The following is an 18,258-nucleotide window of genomic DNA, read 5'->3' on the forward strand; positions in this document are numbered from 1 at the left end:
CACATTATTATATATACCTTTGCAATTCTATATGTTTAATATGCTATTTTGTCATAAATTAAAAGCCATTTTATGTCATCTCACCATATTTTAATTGATTATTTAACCATGTCATTTATCTCTTCATTTGTATCCAAACAATTTAGTGACTAGCAAATCTCTATTGTTAAAAAGTTGTTAAAATTTATGCAAGATAAATAACTATATAAAATTATTTATTTGAATATCAAAAAATTAAAAATAATTTTTTTCAAACTATCTTTGCATTAAATGCAAAGAAGCAACAAAATGAAGAAACAGAACAAGTAAAATAGAAGCATGCAACAATTTTATAAAAATTCTTTGCTTTTTAGGACACTTAAATTTACAATTTTATTTTTGTTTTGAAATAGTATCCTATAAAAATTTAAAAAAATAATACATGTTTTTTCTTATTACATATACATTTGGACTTTCATGCGCAGAGGTAAAGAGATAGGTTATTCTAAATGTCCTTGTTGAAATTCATATCTATAATACATCTTAGATACGGTATTCATCCAGTCAACATATATTATAGATGCAATATAATGCAAATATACAATTAATATTTTCTATTTTCTTATATACATATAGCGTCCAAAAATCGATGTAACATAGAAATGTTTTTTTGACAAAATTAATTTTTTCTATGTATATTCGTGTACAAACTATTTTTACATTGCCCCTTTCTGTAACAATAGAATAAGTAGATATTTGTTTTCCTGTATTATATAAATGATAAAATAAATTGTAAATTTACACACATATTTATCTTGTTTTACACAGCTCAATATTGAGATTGCAAGATAATCCATGTGCAATGTAAAGTTGCTGTTCTTAATTATGATATATGTTCAAAATGGTATATCACAAATGATATACCAACAATATTAAGACAGATGGAATGATTATTATCTTGGTCTATACTGAAATTAAACTGCACTGCAATAGAAATCGAATATCTCTCTCTCATTTCTCTATCCCATAATTTATTATCAATGTTAAGAGTAATGATATATTATATATAATATAGGATTAAAACAAGTAACATTGACAATGAATTTCAGAATAAAGATTTTATGATGTATGTATTATCAATATAAATTTATTACCGCAGATGAAGGGGAACAATATAAATGATGTTAAATGCACCATAGTCCGCAATGAGAAATTTTAGGTTTTTATGACTGCTTATAATGAAATATGAAATTAAGATTAATTAAATATAAATCAACTATTTTGTACGGCAAATATGTAACGTATATCCACATATATATTTTATGTACATCATACCAATAAAATAGTAATGATTAATTATATTGATGAAATCATCTTTTTTTTTGTGTAAGTATAAAACGCTTCTCTTTCATTATACATTCTATTTGTTGAAAATCATGTCGGAAATCTTTTCGTACAAAAAGATGAAAATATGTGTGGGATACATACAGACGAAAATCCATATCTTTAAATCAATAAAAATATTGTTTTAATATAATTATACATACTAATTTATTCTTCATTGTACGTTAATCACAGGTGTTTTGAACCTTCTGCCTTTTTTGCTGGTGGACCTGATGTAAGTGGAGGATTTTTTATCTCATCAGATTTAATATTACTTTTTAAAACAGCAGCCGATTTGCCTTCCTCAATAGACGGACCTGTATAGGATTTGCTGGTTTCCCTACCAACATCATCTACTAACTCCTCCTTTCCAAATCCTGGTTCAATTGTTACTGGGGTAGCTGGAACTGTAGATTTATGTGTAGCTTTTATGTTATCCTCCCCCTGCGATGCCTTAAGATCTTTTTCTAATGATTTTTGTATTTGTTCCTCTACTTCTAATACTTCTTCTTTATCCATTAGCTCTATCAATTCATCCACTTGCTTTTTACTTAATTTAATATCTTCCTTTCCTATTAATTCTATAACCTATAAAAAATTATGTTATATAATTAATATAAAAAGTATATTATTATAATAAATTATATTAGAATATGTAGTTGTGTTTATGCATGCATACATACATACATATATAATGTATTATTGTAGTTAATGTAAGTTTATGATTTATCTTATACCTTCAAGACATCTTCTATTTTGATTGCACCATCTTGATCGTCATCAATTTTTTCCAAAATTTCTGCTATGCGTTTTAATCGATATTCATCAGGTACATTTTGAATTTGCTTAATGGCTGCAACCAATTCATCTATTTTAACTAATTCTTCGACTTCTTTGGCATCCCGTTTTTTGTCGGGATCTAATGATTCCAATCTCTGTTTAACTTTTTTCTCAGATTGTTCAAGCTCCGACAAAACGGCATCCATTTTCGAGATCATTTTGTTTACTTTATTAAATAGCCGTTTAGCACCTTTTGATACTTTAATATTCTCTATATCTTCTTGACCTTTCGCCTCTGCCTTAATTTGATCAAATTCTTTAATATCTTCTTGATACTCTGCCATTTCTTCTTTAAGTTCTTTGATCTCCTCTTTTTCTACAGCCATATTTTTATTGTCCTAAAAATATACAAGATTATATAATATTTTGAAAATTTTATAAATATTAGGGAGAAAATTATCTGTTACATATACTTATAAAAATGTATCTTTACTAACCTTGCCAATTGAATCCAGAGCTTGTTCCAAAACTTTGACATCTGTAATAGTAATTTCATCTTCTTTTACCTTAGATGCCAAGATGGTTGGTTGTGGTTCTGTTTCTTTCTTTTCATTTCTCTCTTCTTCGATCTTGCGTTCTTCCATTTTTATAATTTCAATATTTGTTTTAGGATCCATTTTACCCTCTTTCTCTCCAATAGCACCCTTTGTACGAGCCACAACCGCATCAGGTAAGGCCGAGATAGTTGCTTTTAACTTGTCTGACATAGGTATTGTTTCTGGTATCATAAGTGCTCGTGATAATAACAGTAAGGAGGGTGAAACCTTTTTATTTAAACTCAAATCTAACCACATTGATAATTGATCCCTTAACCTGTTTTCTGTCATTCCATAAGCACGCATACCACGTGCTCTGCATGCTTGTTGCAATTCGCCTCTAGTTAGAGTATCAACTCCTTCTTTTTCAATTAGCTGTCAAAAAAAATGTTTTAAATATTTTTAGCTGTATTAGTCTAAAATAATCACAAGAAGATTGTAAATATATACTTTATCATCTGCAGTAAGACTTCTTAATCTCATCCTGAGTAAGAATCGTAAGAAATTAGTAGTTCCAAGTGTTTGTACATCTAACACACGACATAAAGCAATTAATTGCGGTCGTGACAGAGAATCTAGCGTAATTTCATCCTCGAAAAGTTTACTAAATTTCATAATTTCTTCGTTACTGGCAACAGTACCAGTTGTTCGCACTTTGTAGAAGAATTCTGCAAATTCTTTAGCCTTTTCAGATCTGTAATCTGATGACTGTACTGCCATTTCATCCAATGTTTTTTGTAAAAATTTTGCCATTTCTATTTTGACCTGTTTATAAAAAATATTTATTATATTTTTTATTAAATTTTTATTGAAATATGCTGTTTATACATATAGTAATTTATATAATATACACATTTTTTTTACATGCAATAAATCTGGCTTTATACACATAAAAATTCATATAATTATTACATTACAATTATTATATTACAATTATACACATAATTCTTCTTATATTAAATATGTATTCTATAATATTAATTTTTTTATTATAAAATTAAATTTAGTACTTTCATACCTTTAAAGCCTGTTTAAGTTTGTCTTCCTTTTCAGTTGCTGTTTGAAAAGTAGAAGGTAGCATACCAGGGAACAATTTAATTGCTACTGGCAGTAAAAATTCCATAAATGGAACAATAATAAAAACGGAGAAAGGAATCAATCTGAACATATCTCCAGTTGTTTTTATCAGCTGTTGGAAGAAATAATTGTTTGAAATAATTTTAATATTATTGTGATATAAGATTTATGTAATAATTATTGTGCCATAACATACCAAACGATGTTCTCTTCTACTGAGCTCTTTTCCATGTAAAATTCTCCATATTAACTTAGCTGAAATTTTCATGTCAAGTCCTAATAACCGAAATCCATGATAATAATGCAATATTTCTCCCTTAACTTTTTGCCATATTGTGACCTTAGTAACAACTTTTTTTGGCTGTTCGCTATTTATTTTTATGGCATTTTCTGCCATTTTATCTTTAAGCTCTTTTTCTTCCTTAATATTCTTCACTGTCTTCTCAACCTTAGATGATGATTCTTGTCCCTTCCAATAAGGAGTTATATAAAACGTACGAATATGTAGATGTGTTATATTATTAATATATCTTGGTGACACTGTGCTGCTGTGTTCCAGCAATAATCTTTTTGGATCCTTCAAACCTGTATAAATTAGAGCTACACCACTCATTGTATGATTGGTATTATACCATAATTTAAATGGGGAGTATCCTGAAACAATCAAATGTTTTATCACTTTATAATTGTGAAATATTATAAAAGCAAAAGTATTTAGATCATTTATTCCAATGCAACTTAAATCTAATTATAAACACAAATTTATATTACTATAACCAAAATAAAATAATTATTAAATATTCGTCAGTTAATAAATTTACAAAAAATTGTAAAACAGCGATGGAAGAGGCATTAAATGTTTTGCGGTGAGTACAAATTATCAAATATCATAAATAATATGAAACATGTGGCAATATGACATAACCTGTGATTATATCTTTTTTTTACTATGTAATAGCGACTGAATTATAATAGAATATCGAAATTTGAGAGAACATTTGAACGATTTAAACGAGATGCAGATTTACAATAACGGATATATTCTAAATATATATATATATATAATGGAATTGCTTTATCTATGACGCATTATAACACAAATATTAAAAGCATTACAAAAGTGTGTCTTTAATCTATAATAGGACATGAAATAATACATATTGACACACGCACGTCGTATGACTCCACCGGGATGGCCGGTTATCATCGTCTTCGTATGGATTAGGCTATTCATAGCGTCTTATATTTTCTCTAATCGAATTCCTTAAAATCGTTATATCGTTTCGCAACAAATCACGACCATCATATACCACCCTTCACTTTGAACATAGCAGCTAGAGCCAAAGATCAGCTGGTGCTGGTACCATTATCACCGGTGTCACTATTCACTATCGTACAAAGATCATGGATCACTAAAGAGATGAGAAACTCTGGCTACATTTGATTCGAATTGTTATGAGTTGACCAATCGGAATAAAGAAAACTTTGCTCCTTCTTTCCTGATTGGTCATTAAAACGACGAAATATTTGTAACGTCAATTAGCATCTAATAATTACATTTTATCAAAATCTGACCCATTCATGTCAAATCCAAACTCATTACATATCGAACATTTGAATTTACGACAAATTGGATTTAATTTAATTAGTTCAGTTTAATCCAAACCTCAATCGAAAATAATAATAAATTGTTTTTATATTTTCAATGGTAGAAAAACAATAGCTCACAGACGAATCGTGATCAAACTCGCGCGTGATAAAAAGGAATCAATACCAATTTTCATGAATGTTAGCGTTTAATTAGAAATGTATTTGCATATACGCATATGTAAGCGTCAGCGCTACGCATTTAGAATTTTTTATTTTATATTCAAAATTTACTTTTCATCTTGTCAGTTTTCAAGTGTGGCTATGAAAACTGAATTGAATTGTATGATAATAGAAACTCGCCACGAGTCGGAATAACGGTCATCAGGAACACATGACATGACCCTGCATGTGACGCCTGATGCCGTTGCTGATTTTGAGTGTGTATAGGAAAGCGTTTTCATTGTGACAGTCGTTTGCAGCAGTTGCAGTTACTTGTTTTCTCGGGGTGTGTGCGTATATTTCGTCGGCTAAAAAAGCGTAACGTTTCGGGGATAGAAAATTTAATTGAAAAAAAAAAAAACTGTATTTGATAGCATCAGCCTTATTACGCCGCTTTTACTTAGCTTATGTATGTTGTATACATTAGTGTCGAAATTAGTATTCGGAAGATAATTGGTTATCCCTCCAAAAGAAGCGATTACTGACGAGAAGTGTCTTAAAATTTATAACAATGAGCGACGATCAGACAAACGAGCAGAGTCCGACTGCAGAGGTAAGAATTTGATTTATCAATCGGATAATAATTGATTTTAAGAAATGGGTTAAAAGAAAATAAAATAATCATAATATGATGTATCACAAAATTATTAAGTTATTAACAAGCTGACATATGATTTTTTTTATTTTGTTGTTTGAGAATCACTTCATTGTTCATCGATCGAATATACTAAACATTTTTCTTGCATTATTATGTACAAATACATAACATATTTAGGTGAAAATAAACAGTAATTTAGGTAAATTATTTGTATGTAGTAATTTCTAGATATAAATATAACATATATATGACAGCAAAAAAATAAATCATAAATACAGTACTGTATATTAATATAATTTTTAGTACAAGCTACAATCCATAAATAGAAAGTTGTTGATAAAAATTTTGCTTGTATAGAACATTTTGTTCATACAATTATTGTGTTTATGTAATGAACATATCTTCATTGAATTTTATTGTAGTTGTCATCGACTGATATAGAAAAATTGGAAGAAGCAAAGTTAAAAGCAAAATTCCCAAATGCAGCTGGTCGACCATTTGGTGGTCATTCTGCGTTTCTGCAAAAAAGGCTAGCAAAAGGAGTAAATATCAACTTGTTAACATTATCTACAGTTTTGATATTATAATATTATAGAGATATTTATATATGTTTCTTCAAAACACTCTGCTTTGTTAAGATTGATGATTACGTTGCTTTTAGCAAAAATATTTTGATTCTGGGGATTATCAAATGGCGAGACAGAAATCTACAGCTAAGCCAAAGCCAACTGGTGTTCTGCCAACAGGGGATGCTATACCAACACCAGAAACAGTACCACAACGAAAAACATCTATCATACAACAAAAATTTAATACATCAACAACATCTTCATAAGATAAGATTGTCATTTTTTAATCTATATTTTGTTAAATAGTCTTATATATTTGGATGCTGGAGTAATATGGTTCCTTATAAATAACTGGAGATTTAAACACAATCTCATGTTTAAAATTTTTTTAAATATATTTCTTTAATTATTTTATATAATATCATAAAATTCTTGTGTTTTTAGTGAATCAATTATTTCCTAGCTACTTATTCTTAAAAGAACATCTGTAATATTAGAATAAAAAAGATGTTCTTTATATATGTGCCACAATGGTATATCTAAATTTTATAATATATGCAAGTAAATAAGTTATTATTTCTTTCCCTCAGTTCAAAAATTTGCGAGCTTTTCACATTAGTACATTTTTATTAATTATTCTCAAATATCTTTATTTCGAGTATTTATTCAATATACAGTAAAAAACCAAAGATAAAAAATTTATAAATGTATTGAGATTATATTGTTAGTCATTAATAAATATACATTTTAGATGCATACATGTGTAAAAATTTATATTGAAAATATGAGAAAATAAATGAATGTAATAAGAATTAATATTTACTAACAATACAAGAACTTGTCTCGATGACATATAATTATGATAACTTATAATCCACTTGTGCATGATAAAATTGAGGGTAAAAAGATACACATAGATCTGCATTTTCAAAGCTGCTGTGATGTGCTTAATAAGACTATTTTCTTATGAAATATTTCGCATATATTTACTATGAAAATCTGTGAAATGAATATAAAAATTTTAAATGTGACTACAGTTTTGCTTATTATATATATATAAACCATATTTAGTATAATATATTGCAAATAAAAAAAACTTTCCTTTATTATTTATTCTTACCTTACCATTACATTGATTGATTTAGTAATTATAGCTGATTCATTATGGCACAAAAAATATTATAAAGTATATTATGTCAAAATTTTTTATTTCAAATTTCAACATTAGCATAAATACATTAATGTATTTACTTTGAGCATTGTCTTAGTACTTGGTTATTTTTATTTAGACAAAATACATTATACAATTAAAAAGAATCACATTATAATTTTTTATTTTACTATATTTGATTTCTATTATTTCTATATTGTTAATATTATAATTTAAATGAAGTTTTAATATAAATTTTCAGAAAACAAAATGGTTTTTGTACTTATTATTCAAAAAAGATTATATCCAGCTATAGCATGAAAATATATAATTTCATTCTCAATAATATTGCATACGCACGATTTCATTGATATAATTACTAAAAATAAACATATTAATTAAACAAGATGCACAATCTATATAATATTTGATCAATAAATTGTGTTAAAAAATAATTTTATTTAAAATAAATATAAAATCGCATTAATAATAACCGAAAAATATATTTATGATTATGGTAAGAAACATATAGATTACGTATAATGTAAATATAAACATATGATTCATTAGTATGATATTTTACTATGTCTTACACACACAGATAGTCTAAGTCTAAAATATATGTATATAATCCCACCTATAAATATATCTATACATATATAAATATAACAAAAACTTACATTAATTAAAAATTATTTTTTTTATACTTTATTTTGATTACACCTGTATTTAAAATATATATTATTTATATAAAATATCATATATTTTATATATATTAAGGCATTTGTATAAAATATACAAATTATATATTTTGCGACTTATTTTGATACTTATAGTTCCTTTATCTGTTCATATTATTCATTGATACATTTTCTTTATTAAATCAGCATACATGTTTATAACTATATTCCTTCTAAGCTTTAATGTGGGCCCTAATTCACCAGTTGGAATTGAAAAGTCATGCGGAAGAATCTCAAATTTCTGTACTTTTTGAGCATTACTTATAGCATGTGCGTTTGCTCTTTTGATCGCTTTGTCGATTTCCTCATATATCTGAAAGAATATGTTTTATAATATATATTATTTTCTGTATGACATGCGAGATATAAATGTTGTTTTAATCGCTTAACACATGTACAATAATATTGTAATAGTTATGAGATTTTTTTAAATATCTAACTTACGAGCGGATCACGAGAACTTATGACATCTGTGACTGTCTCGGCATTACTACCAATAGACTTTGCCCATTTTAATACATCGGGGTTCAGCGTATCTAAAGGTTCACCAGTTTCGGTGTTCATATTGCTCTGAAAATACATGATACAAATATCCAATAATTTATATTGAAAATTTGCATTTATATACTTCTACATTTATACCTTAAGTGTGACAAAAACAGTCAAATATTTCCTTTTATCTCCAATTAACATAGTATTACTTAACGCTGGTAATTCTGACAATATTGCATGCTCTATATTTAATGGCGCTACATTCTCGCCTCCACTTGTGATTATAAGTTCTTTTATTCTACCTGCAAATATATATAAAAGTATATATATTACTATTGTTTGCTTACATAACTCTATATATATATGATTATTCTTATAGGTATATTATTACATGATGATCGTTAATTGTATTCATTGACAAAAACAATGTTTTTACCGGTAATGGATAAAATTCCGTTTGAATCTATTTTGCCAAGATCACCACTATGTAACCAGCCATTTTTATCTTTAGCTTCTGCAGTTTTCTCTGGTGCATTTAAATAACCCATAAATACATGTCGTCCGCTCATGCAGACCTCCCCTTCACCGTGTTCATCTATATTGTCCAATTTTGTATATACTCCAGATAAAGAAATTCCAACACCATATAATCTAATAAAAAGAATTTTTGAATATGTTTATCAATTCTCGAAGATATTATATGAATAATAGTTTTTAAGAGCGAATACTTTTACCGTAAATGCAATATAAAGAATGAAAGCAAATACGATTTACCTATATTCTTTATGATTGCCTACGGTATGAGCACCACCACATTCCGACATTCCATATGCCTCTATTATAGGTATGTCTAAACTCAAAAAATATTTTTTAATATCTATATTTAAAGGTGCTGCTGCGGTAGCAAATAATCGGCATCTTTGTAGACCCAAAGCTGCCTTTATTTTGTCAAAAACAAGCCGTTTCGCAAAAATATAGCTCCAATTTTTATATTCCACGCCATTCATTTTATTCATGTGATAATAAAGCCCTTGCGATTTTGCCCATCTAGCAATCCAAGTCTTTATCGCACCGTTACTGCGCGCTTTTTCTTGCATTTTTTCATATATCTTTTCCCATACTCTCGGTACCGCTATCAAAATAGTTGGTTGCGCCACAAGCAATGTTTCTACTAACGAACCTCTGAGTGCATTTTTATCCGCAAAGTATACTGTACTTGCTGCGAGTACATTTCCTATAATGTCACACATCTGAAATTAATTAGAACAATACATTATTACAAATTTTATTTTTCTCCTCATCGCGGTAAATATTACTATTGTGCTAATTATTATATCCAGATTAATAATTTCATTTGAAATATATATAATTTCGAAAAATCTCACCTGCGCTGCAATATGAGATAATGGCAAATAACTAACTACAATCTCCGCCTTTATCTTTAACTCTATCGTGGTAAACAACGATTGTGCATTATACAAGAGATTATCATGACTCAACATCACAGCTTTCGGTTTTCCAACGGTTCCTGACTATAGGAATAATTGTAAATTACAAATTAAATATATATATTGTATTAATGATTAGATATCTATTTGATTGATGTGATGAATTCAACGTACGGTGTAAACTAAAGTACAACACTCGTTTGCTCCAATCGTCTTTAACACAGACAGTAATTTACTGTCCGATACCCTTTTACCTATCTCTAATAAATCGTTCCACTGAAAAGCACAAATACAATAATAAATCATATATTCTAAATGAAAAAAGAAAAAAAATCTTTTGGATAGTCATATACGCACGCTTAAAACATCTTTTTCGGTAGGTATTCCACTGTATTGAATGATCGCTTTCAAGTCAGGCAGATTTTTTTTTATTTGTAAGATTTTCTCCAATTGTTTCTTGTCTTCAACGACTATTATATTTGCTTTACTATGTTCAGCGCAATATTGGCATGCCTCCGGAGAATTTGTGGTATAAATTCCTGCAGCATGTCCGCTAAAATAGAATAATAAATCATTTATTTTAAAAATTAATAAGAATAGTAAAAGTGCATGCTGTTAAAAATATTATTATCGTTTTTTACCGTCGTATCGCTATAAAAATAATAACGTAAATCGTATATGTAGTGCATTATTTAAATATAGAGCGATCAGAATCTTTTACCCAGCATATATAGCTGCGAGATCGGCAATGAACCATTCCGGACTATTGAATCCTAATAAACAGACACTGTAATGTCGCTCTAAACCTAGTTCCAAAAACGCTTTAGCGACGATTCTTACAGTCTGTTCGTATTCTCTGTAATAAAGATTGATGCATTGTTGATCATTATATTGTTTATCATATTAAATAAAATTTTCGAACTTGTCGAATTTTTATCCATAAATTAATTCGAGATAAGAACAAGAAAGAATGATAAAACGAATTTATATAATCATATCTCGTGAAATTAGAATTAAAGAAATCAAAAAACAAAAGAATAATAATGTTAAACATTGTTATATATCATTCGATTTTATATTAATTTTATTATTTAATAATTTAAATAATAAGATAATTATTATCTAAATATTAACAAAATTTCTTTTATATACATACCGGTAAGTATACATGGTCCTCTTGCCATCGTCACCAAGACTAGAAACCAACGCAATATGATCGGGATAGAGATTTGCTGTTTTGGTGAAAGCTCCAGGAATTGATACGGGTATGCATGAATTACATTCGTTCTTGTCTAATTTTATTCGAACTTTACCATTAAATTCACACGTAGTATCCACGTCCGTAGCTAATACCTGATCAGGCCCTGAAAATAATCAATCAGCATTTTATGTAATGCGATTGCAAGGACATGGACCCATACAAAATCATCGTATAAGAGGAAAAGAGGAAGATGTACATATTTTATTGCAGGAAAATTTCATAAATGATATTACTCATCTAAAGCATGAATAAATAAAAACTATTGTGCTATTGTGTGACTTTAATTACGAAAGTCTATAATTACAAAAGTCAATAAGATGCAGATATAAAAATTTAAATATATAAGAGTATTACCATCAAGTCCAGTCTCACTAGCCGTTGCATATCTGACCGATTGATTCATTTCCTATAAATATTCAATAAATGTTACATATATATTTTAAATATAAAGATAATATAATATTAATATTTTAAATAAATTGAAGAGACTTCTAGTCTGTCGTAATAATGGTGAATTATAAAGCGAGAAAAATATGTATTTATGTCCGTAAAAGTAGTATGTTTTACCAATATTTATGTGTCTATACTATCAGAGATGTAATATATTTTACTGTATTTAATAGAGTATAGATTAATAAGATATATCGAATATACTGTTTTTTTTTTATATTCTAGATTAATAAATAACTATAAATTTTGATTAATCTGGAAATCTTAGATTTCCAGAAAAAAAGCAAGGAAGAATAAGAAAGAACTCTTTTCGTCATTAAAACTTGAGCAATGCCATATGTCAACCAGATGTTCAAATATGCTCAAGATTCGATCGATAATTTCTTTCCTGTTAATAAAATTCTGTTAAAAAGAACATTATAATTGAAAAATTGCGCTGTATAGGATATATTAGATTTTTATGTGTATATTATAAAAAATAAAATCACACTGAGAGACCCATTTCGTTAAATAAAACAAATTTATTATAAAGACAACGCATAACACGATTTTATGAGTTTTTTTTTTAAACGCTTAGTTAAACATTGCAAACATTGTTGATAATTTTCTGTATAATTATGCTGTATATCGATATGGATAAGTGATATTTAATGAACTTTATTTCCGTCAAACGTCAACATATCGATGCAATCGTCATGCAATAGATGATCAAAGTGCATCATATTAGCATTTATAAGAGTCATTGTAGTATTATGTTAGTTCATAAATCTTTTTAATCGGCAGGCTGACGCAAGAGATAATGCCGTAAAAACACAATTTCACATGTAAATAATGTATCGATCGCAATATCGCTTCAGACGGGGGATCAATTTTTTTTTACTATACAGAAGATCTACACATGAAAAGTATGAAAAAAGTACAATCGTCGTGCGCAAAATCATAACACTTAAATTGTGGATACGGATAATAAACACTATATAAAGTTTGCGAACCGTTTGTCTATTTACAATGTTAATTATAATTGAATTTGAAATTCATATAATTTTTATCAAATAAAAAACTCACATGTTTTTTTACAAGCAATTGTTAAATAATTATTACGTTCTATATCAGAAATAATATAATAGCAGTTTAAGCTTGATTTAAATTCAGAATATTTGCTATTTTGATTAGAATATCGATAGACAAAGCGATCATAGGTCAAATCACAGGTCTACGTGACTTTGCGGTCTAGAAAAATAAACAAGTAGTTTTCTACAGCTTTTTGTGCGCTGAATCCAAATCCGTAAGGCAAAATGGCCTATTACGTCAGGTTTTCGAGAAAAACAGGATTAAAATTCCCCAAAAACGCGTTTTTTATCATTTTTGAAAATTCGTAGCAAACGAACCCAATATGCAAAAGACTTCAGACAGGACTCAAATAAAAGCTTGAACATTGTACTTTAATATAAAAATATCGAATCGTTCACCGCAGGTATCGTCAAACCTCAGGCGCGCTTCGTTTGTTGTCGTGTTATGTTAAATAGAACAATTGCAATCCGATTACAAAACTATTGTAGTTATTAAGAGATATGCACTTATTATATAAGTGCATATCTCTTAATAAATTTATAATTATTACTTATTATATAAGTGCATATCTCTGGATTATGCAAAATCTCATGCGGTTATTTGAAAAAAATCATGTATACTTAAACTTTAAAGTTATGAAGTCTTAATCAATCGACGAAAGATATAGATAAAGAAATAATATGACATGTACATATCTATCATAAATATTAACTTCTTGTAAAAGGCTTACTTTTCTTACTACACAGTATTCATTACAAACGATAAAAGTCTGTTAAAAACAACGAGATGTTCTTCGTCTAATAATGGACAATACGTATCCGCGTATTGATTTAAAAAAATAAAAAAAAAACAATACAATTAAAAGGAAAAAAATTTGTTCTATATTTTTTTGTTTTTTCATAAAGTATCAATTCCTCATCGATATATTTTTTGTATGTTTTATTTTTCTTCGAATGATGCACATATTATCTCTCTCATAAGATAATATCAAGGTTTTATTCACAATAATAAATGTTACTAAGACCACCGAGTTTTCTCGTCATTACGTGACATTTAAAAAGTACACGTTGCATATTTGTCATATGATTGCATAAGAAATGCAAAATATTTGATTATATCTGAATGACTCGTAACTTCGAATTGCAGCAACTGCAGATTAAAATTAATAAATAATTGTCGTCAAAAAACACACACATACACATACACACACACGCACGCACATACACATATATTATTTTAAAAAAGGGATTCAATCCTACACATTTTTTAAATACATATATAGTATATATTTGCATATATAGATAGTGAATTCATTGACATTTCCAATATAGATACGTTAACTATTTTAGAATATAATCATTCTTTTTTTTACGTTCTAATTTATACACATAGTTTACATTGTCTATAAAAAAAGTCCCTGTAAACTTCATGTAGACAATACGTAAACAATTCATGTAGACGTAATTTTGAAATCTATGGAATAACTCTGAGAATAATAGTCTCTTTCTATCTTTTTTTGCAAAGTATTACATATCTAAATAATAAAAGTATAAAGTATTTATAAATTTTTGTGTATTTATATACATTTTTCATAAGTAAAAACCTAATATGTAACATTTTTCTTTAATTTTCTGATCTGTCATTAAAGTCATATTAAATTATGCGTCCGTAATTTATAGTTGAACTGGCTGTACTAGAGATACTTCAGAGTTTATCTTCTTCTCTCCCCATTGGAAGGAAAAAGATAAGCTCTGAACTAGTGCAGCCAGTTCAGCTATAAAGAACAGATCTTATATTAGGAGCGAAAAATATGTAAAATTTTTTTTTGTCAAGATAAATCGAAATACCTCAGATTACAAATAATTATACTATCGTATAATTATTAAATCTCTGACAATATATGTAAATTTTCTTTCTGTCTTTAAAAAGTCATTAGTAAGTATACAATAGAAATATGATACAATAAATTAAGATAATCATGAGTCAAATAATATAAATTTCAATTCATATAATAAAGAGTAAATCATTTATTATATATAGATATGTGTATGTATATGTATGTACAAACAAATTTTCAAGTATAAAATAATGAAATTATAATAAATGAAGATTATAGCCGAAAAGGCTTTAATCTGCAGATTAAATATAGAATTTAATATGATGAAAATATATTAAAACATACGTGACATAATTATTAATCTTTATGTTACATATAAAATATGAGGTTGTAACTGTTGAACTGATATCAAGTTTATTATCTTAATTTATCTTTATTTATATTAAAATTCATTTATGTGTAAGCCGGATATATGAAAAAATAATATATTCTTTTCTCTTTCAGCCTTGGCATATTGATATCATAATTTGAAATAAATCATAAATATATTGTGATGAAAATATTCAATAAAAAATTTGGTTACATAATAGAGAAAATGAAAATTTTTACAAGATCTGCAAATCCATCAATTTGTTGTTCAGGAAATAATATGTTTCGACTCTATAATTTTCAAAATACGCAATTAAAATAATTTAACATTTTACACATAGCAAGTGTATGATCGTATTTACGCAGACGTATTTTTCTCTCTGTAATATATAATATTACAAAAATATAAACATTCTCGAAGTGTAATTATTTAAAGATTTATGCAAAAAAAATGAGATTCTAATATTTATTATAAATCTTGCGTACTTCAATAGCAAATTTTGATTAATCGTTCCATTAAGAAAATATAATTATATCGTTATAATTTTTTTTATATCGGAAAAATCTATTATAAATCATAACAACAAATAATGCCCGCATATAGATACATATATATTTTTGTATTCTAATATTATAAAAAATGTATAATACAGGGCATTTGCGAGGTGTTTAATACGACAATAACAAATATGTCAAAAAGATACGTTATATAAGAAAATATTGTAGACAAAAATTGTAGAGAGGGTATAAAAAGAGAATCCCATAAAATATTCGAATATCCAAATATTAAAAATATTAATATCAATCGTAATACACGAGTTTTGACAATATTAGTAGTCAATACATCATCGTATAGTTACCTGAAAATTGATCGTAACTAGTCAATGTTACTTGAAAGCTTTAAGTTAATTGATATGGGATTTTGCAATGGTTATAGTACAATATGAAACATTAATGCGAAAGCATGCGTCGTCGCTTCAATAAGAATACAAGCATTTCCACAGTATGTATAGAATCATGTAAAAAAAATTATTAAAATACAACCATGTCATCATATTATACCTTATAGATGGAAGCTATCTAGAAATATATTTTTAACTTCTTCATTTTGTATACGTAGAATGCATATCTATTATTATTTCCATATATACGAAGTTTTGTTAGATTTAGAAATTCAAATATATTCCTGCAAATATATCTAGTTGCATAGAAGTAATGTAGAAAAAAACGCAACGCAAACATATATAAAAAATGTTTATTTTAATTTGATACGCAGAAAACTGGATAGGAAAATATTAATAAAACCTTTGTTTTATATGTTAAAATTAACATAGCGCAAAATTCATAATTCATAGGACACTTACGTATATATAGTGTAATAAAACGTTAAAATTCGAACTTTTCCAAATAATTGAAAAAGAATGCACGCGTGATAAAACCTTTACTACTATTATTTTTTTCACGGACTCATAATTTTCGATGTTAAAGAGTAAATTGTAAGTTAATGTTATATTAAAATATTTGAAAATTGCTTATTTGAAAACAATTATTCCGCTATTTTCAATCTTCATAATTTGCAATAAGTTCAATATTTTTCTAGAAAATATAAAAGGATTATTTCGAAGATACACCTATGGCCTATGGAATATTCTAATTTTTTAAACAAAGTTGTGAAATCAAATAAAAAGTTACATATCCTTTCTTTTAAGAAGAATTAACTAATTTAATTATTTATTGCAACAATTCTGTGCAATATTATAAAAAGCTCAATCTCTATATCATGCATAAAAATCAATTTTTTTATCACACGCACATTTTACTCTTCTTTTACAATTTCAATTATTCTCATTTTTATTTTATTGCAACTCAAATATATCTCCAGAGATGATATATCTCGTGTATTATGTCGTACTTACCCTGTCACCCTCACTTCTCGATCACTTATTAAATAAACAGTTTCCACATGCACGACTTGTTCTGGAGTAAAGAATTGGATTACGCCGAACCGTATGGAAGCTCTTGCAATACTAACTTGTAAAGAACTCGGTCTGCCTATGTCGATTACGCCACATGTGAAGCACGACGTTTGATATATTATACACGGCGGGAATATGTTATCAAATTCCTATGTAGCAATTCCTAATCACCGGAAGATTGAAATCGAAATTGATCAGTAGAAGTGTATCGGCTAGATTCTTTACTTAAATCATCTTCAGCCAACGGTAGATAATCTATTATTTGTCTATGTTAATCAAGAAAGACCTAATAAAAATCAAAACTAATTTTACTATAGAAACAAAAAAATAGTAAGAGGAATACTATACTTTCTAGCATGTATGTATCAATATCCGAAAATTCGTATATTTACTTATCGTATATTATTGTTATTGTTTGAACATATTTCGTAGATAGATAACGGTAATAGATTTAAATTTATTAGGGACCTAATTTTATTTACTATTAGAAAACACTTCGTAATAGTAATAACATAAGACTCAAAATTGTAATTTACTGATTTCGATCAAACTTCATGTAAGTACGGCAAGTTTCCCTGAATATACATTTTTTTCTAGAACAGTTTAGTCATTTCCAAGATAATCAGGATCAAAGTTTATCGACGGTTGCATAAAGTTTCGAGTAAAATATTTA

The 18,258-nt window shown here is 27.4% G+C and overlaps 3 protein-coding genes across 5 annotated transcripts; 1 reads left to right on the forward strand and 2 right to left on the reverse strand.

Annotated features, from left to right (window-relative positions):
- Nucleotides 1–311: 311 nt before the first annotated feature.
- On the reverse strand, nucleotides 312–5,203 carry Letm1 (Leucine zipper and EF-hand containing transmembrane protein 1). 2 transcript variants are annotated; one of them, XM_070307659.1, is made up of 8 exons: nucleotides 4,989–5,203; nucleotides 4,012–4,469; nucleotides 3,757–3,927; nucleotides 3,189–3,503; nucleotides 2,640–3,113; nucleotides 2,100–2,540; nucleotides 1,527–1,950; nucleotides 312–710 (listed from the first exon to the last, which is right to left on the reverse strand). In XM_070307659.1, the coding sequence occupies exons 1-7, from the start codon at nucleotides 5,047–5,049 to the stop codon at nucleotides 1,552–1,554; spliced, it is 2,319 nt and encodes a 772-aa protein (XP_070163760.1). In that variant the 5' UTR covers nucleotides 5,050–5,203; the 3' UTR covers nucleotides 312–710; nucleotides 1,527–1,551. The 2 variants fall into 2 exon arrangements, with proteins under 2 accessions (XP_070163760.1, XP_070163759.1); XM_070307658.1 differs by lacking the exon at nucleotides 312–710 and having other exon boundaries at nucleotides 1,485–1,950.
- A 550-nt stretch (nucleotides 5,204–5,753) lies between these two features.
- Endos (endosulfine alpha) lies at nucleotides 5,754–7,862 on the forward strand. Its single transcript, XM_070307663.1, has 3 exons — nucleotides 5,754–6,177; nucleotides 6,645–6,764; nucleotides 6,884–7,862. The coding sequence occupies exons 1-3, from the start codon at nucleotides 6,136–6,138 to the stop codon at nucleotides 7,055–7,057; spliced, it is 336 nt and encodes a 111-aa protein (XP_070163764.1). The 5' UTR covers nucleotides 5,754–6,135; the 3' UTR covers nucleotides 7,058–7,862.
- Nucleotides 7,863–8,557: 695 nt separating this feature from the next.
- On the reverse strand, nucleotides 8,558–17,653 carry Bgm (acyl-CoA synthetase bubblegum family member 1). Of its 2 annotated transcripts, XM_070307661.1 has the most exons (12): nucleotides 17,526–17,652; nucleotides 12,237–12,288; nucleotides 11,778–11,985; nucleotides 11,343–11,477; nucleotides 10,979–11,174; nucleotides 10,796–10,897; nucleotides 10,559–10,705; nucleotides 9,948–10,423; nucleotides 9,610–9,824; nucleotides 9,324–9,475; nucleotides 9,126–9,251; nucleotides 8,559–8,994 (listed from the first exon to the last, which is right to left on the reverse strand). In XM_070307661.1, the coding sequence occupies exons 2-12, from the start codon at nucleotides 12,283–12,285 to the stop codon at nucleotides 8,800–8,802; spliced, it is 2,001 nt and encodes a 666-aa protein (XP_070163762.1). In that variant the 5' UTR covers nucleotides 12,286–12,288; nucleotides 17,526–17,652; the 3' UTR covers nucleotides 8,559–8,799. The 2 variants fall into 2 exon arrangements, with proteins under 2 accessions (XP_070163763.1, XP_070163762.1); XM_070307662.1 differs by lacking the exon at nucleotides 10,559–10,705 and having other exon boundaries at nucleotides 8,558–8,994; nucleotides 17,526–17,653.
- Nucleotides 17,654–18,258: the final 605 nt, after the last annotated feature.

This window comes from Polyergus mexicanus, unplaced genomic scaffold (assembly GCF_030449975.1).
Source record: "Polyergus mexicanus isolate NDT 795.1 unplaced genomic scaffold, iyPolMexi1.0 SCAF_15, whole genome shotgun sequence".
NCBI lineage: Eukaryota > Metazoa > Arthropoda > Insecta > Hymenoptera > Formicidae > Polyergus > Polyergus mexicanus.

Coding starts and splice junctions, on each gene's coding strand:
- Bgm (XM_070307661.1), bottom strand. CDS start 12,285: ATGAATCAATCGGTCAGATATGCAACGGCTAGTGAGACTGGACTTGAT. Junction 10,706..10,795: donor GTTGTACTTTAGTTTACACC/GTACGTTGAATT, acceptor TTATTCCTATAG/TCAGGAACCGTTGGAAAACC. Junction 9,252..9,323: donor CTGTTTTTGTCACACTTAAG/GTATAAATGTAG, acceptor ATGTATTTTCAG/AGCAATATGAACACCGAAAC.
- Letm1 (XM_070307659.1), bottom strand. CDS start 5,049: ATGAATAGCCTAATCCATACGAAGACGATGATAACCGGCCATCCCGGT. Junction 3,504..3,756: donor AACTTAAACAGGCTTTAAAG/GTATGAAAGTAC, acceptor TTTTATAAACAG/GTCAAAATAGAAATGGCAAA. Junction 1,951..2,099: donor AAATAGAAGATGTCTTGAAG/GTATAAGATAAA, acceptor AATTTTTTATAG/GTTATAGAATTAATAGGAAA.
- Endos (XM_070307663.1), top strand. CDS start 6,136: ATGAGCGACGATCAGACAAACGAGCAGAGTCCGACTGCAGAG. Junction 6,178..6,644: donor AGCAGAGTCCGACTGCAGAG/GTAAGAATTTGA, acceptor ATTTTATTGTAG/TTGTCATCGACTGATATAGA. Junction 6,765..6,883: donor AAAAAAGGCTAGCAAAAGGA/GTAAATATCAAC, acceptor CGTTGCTTTTAG/CAAAAATATTTTGATTCTGG.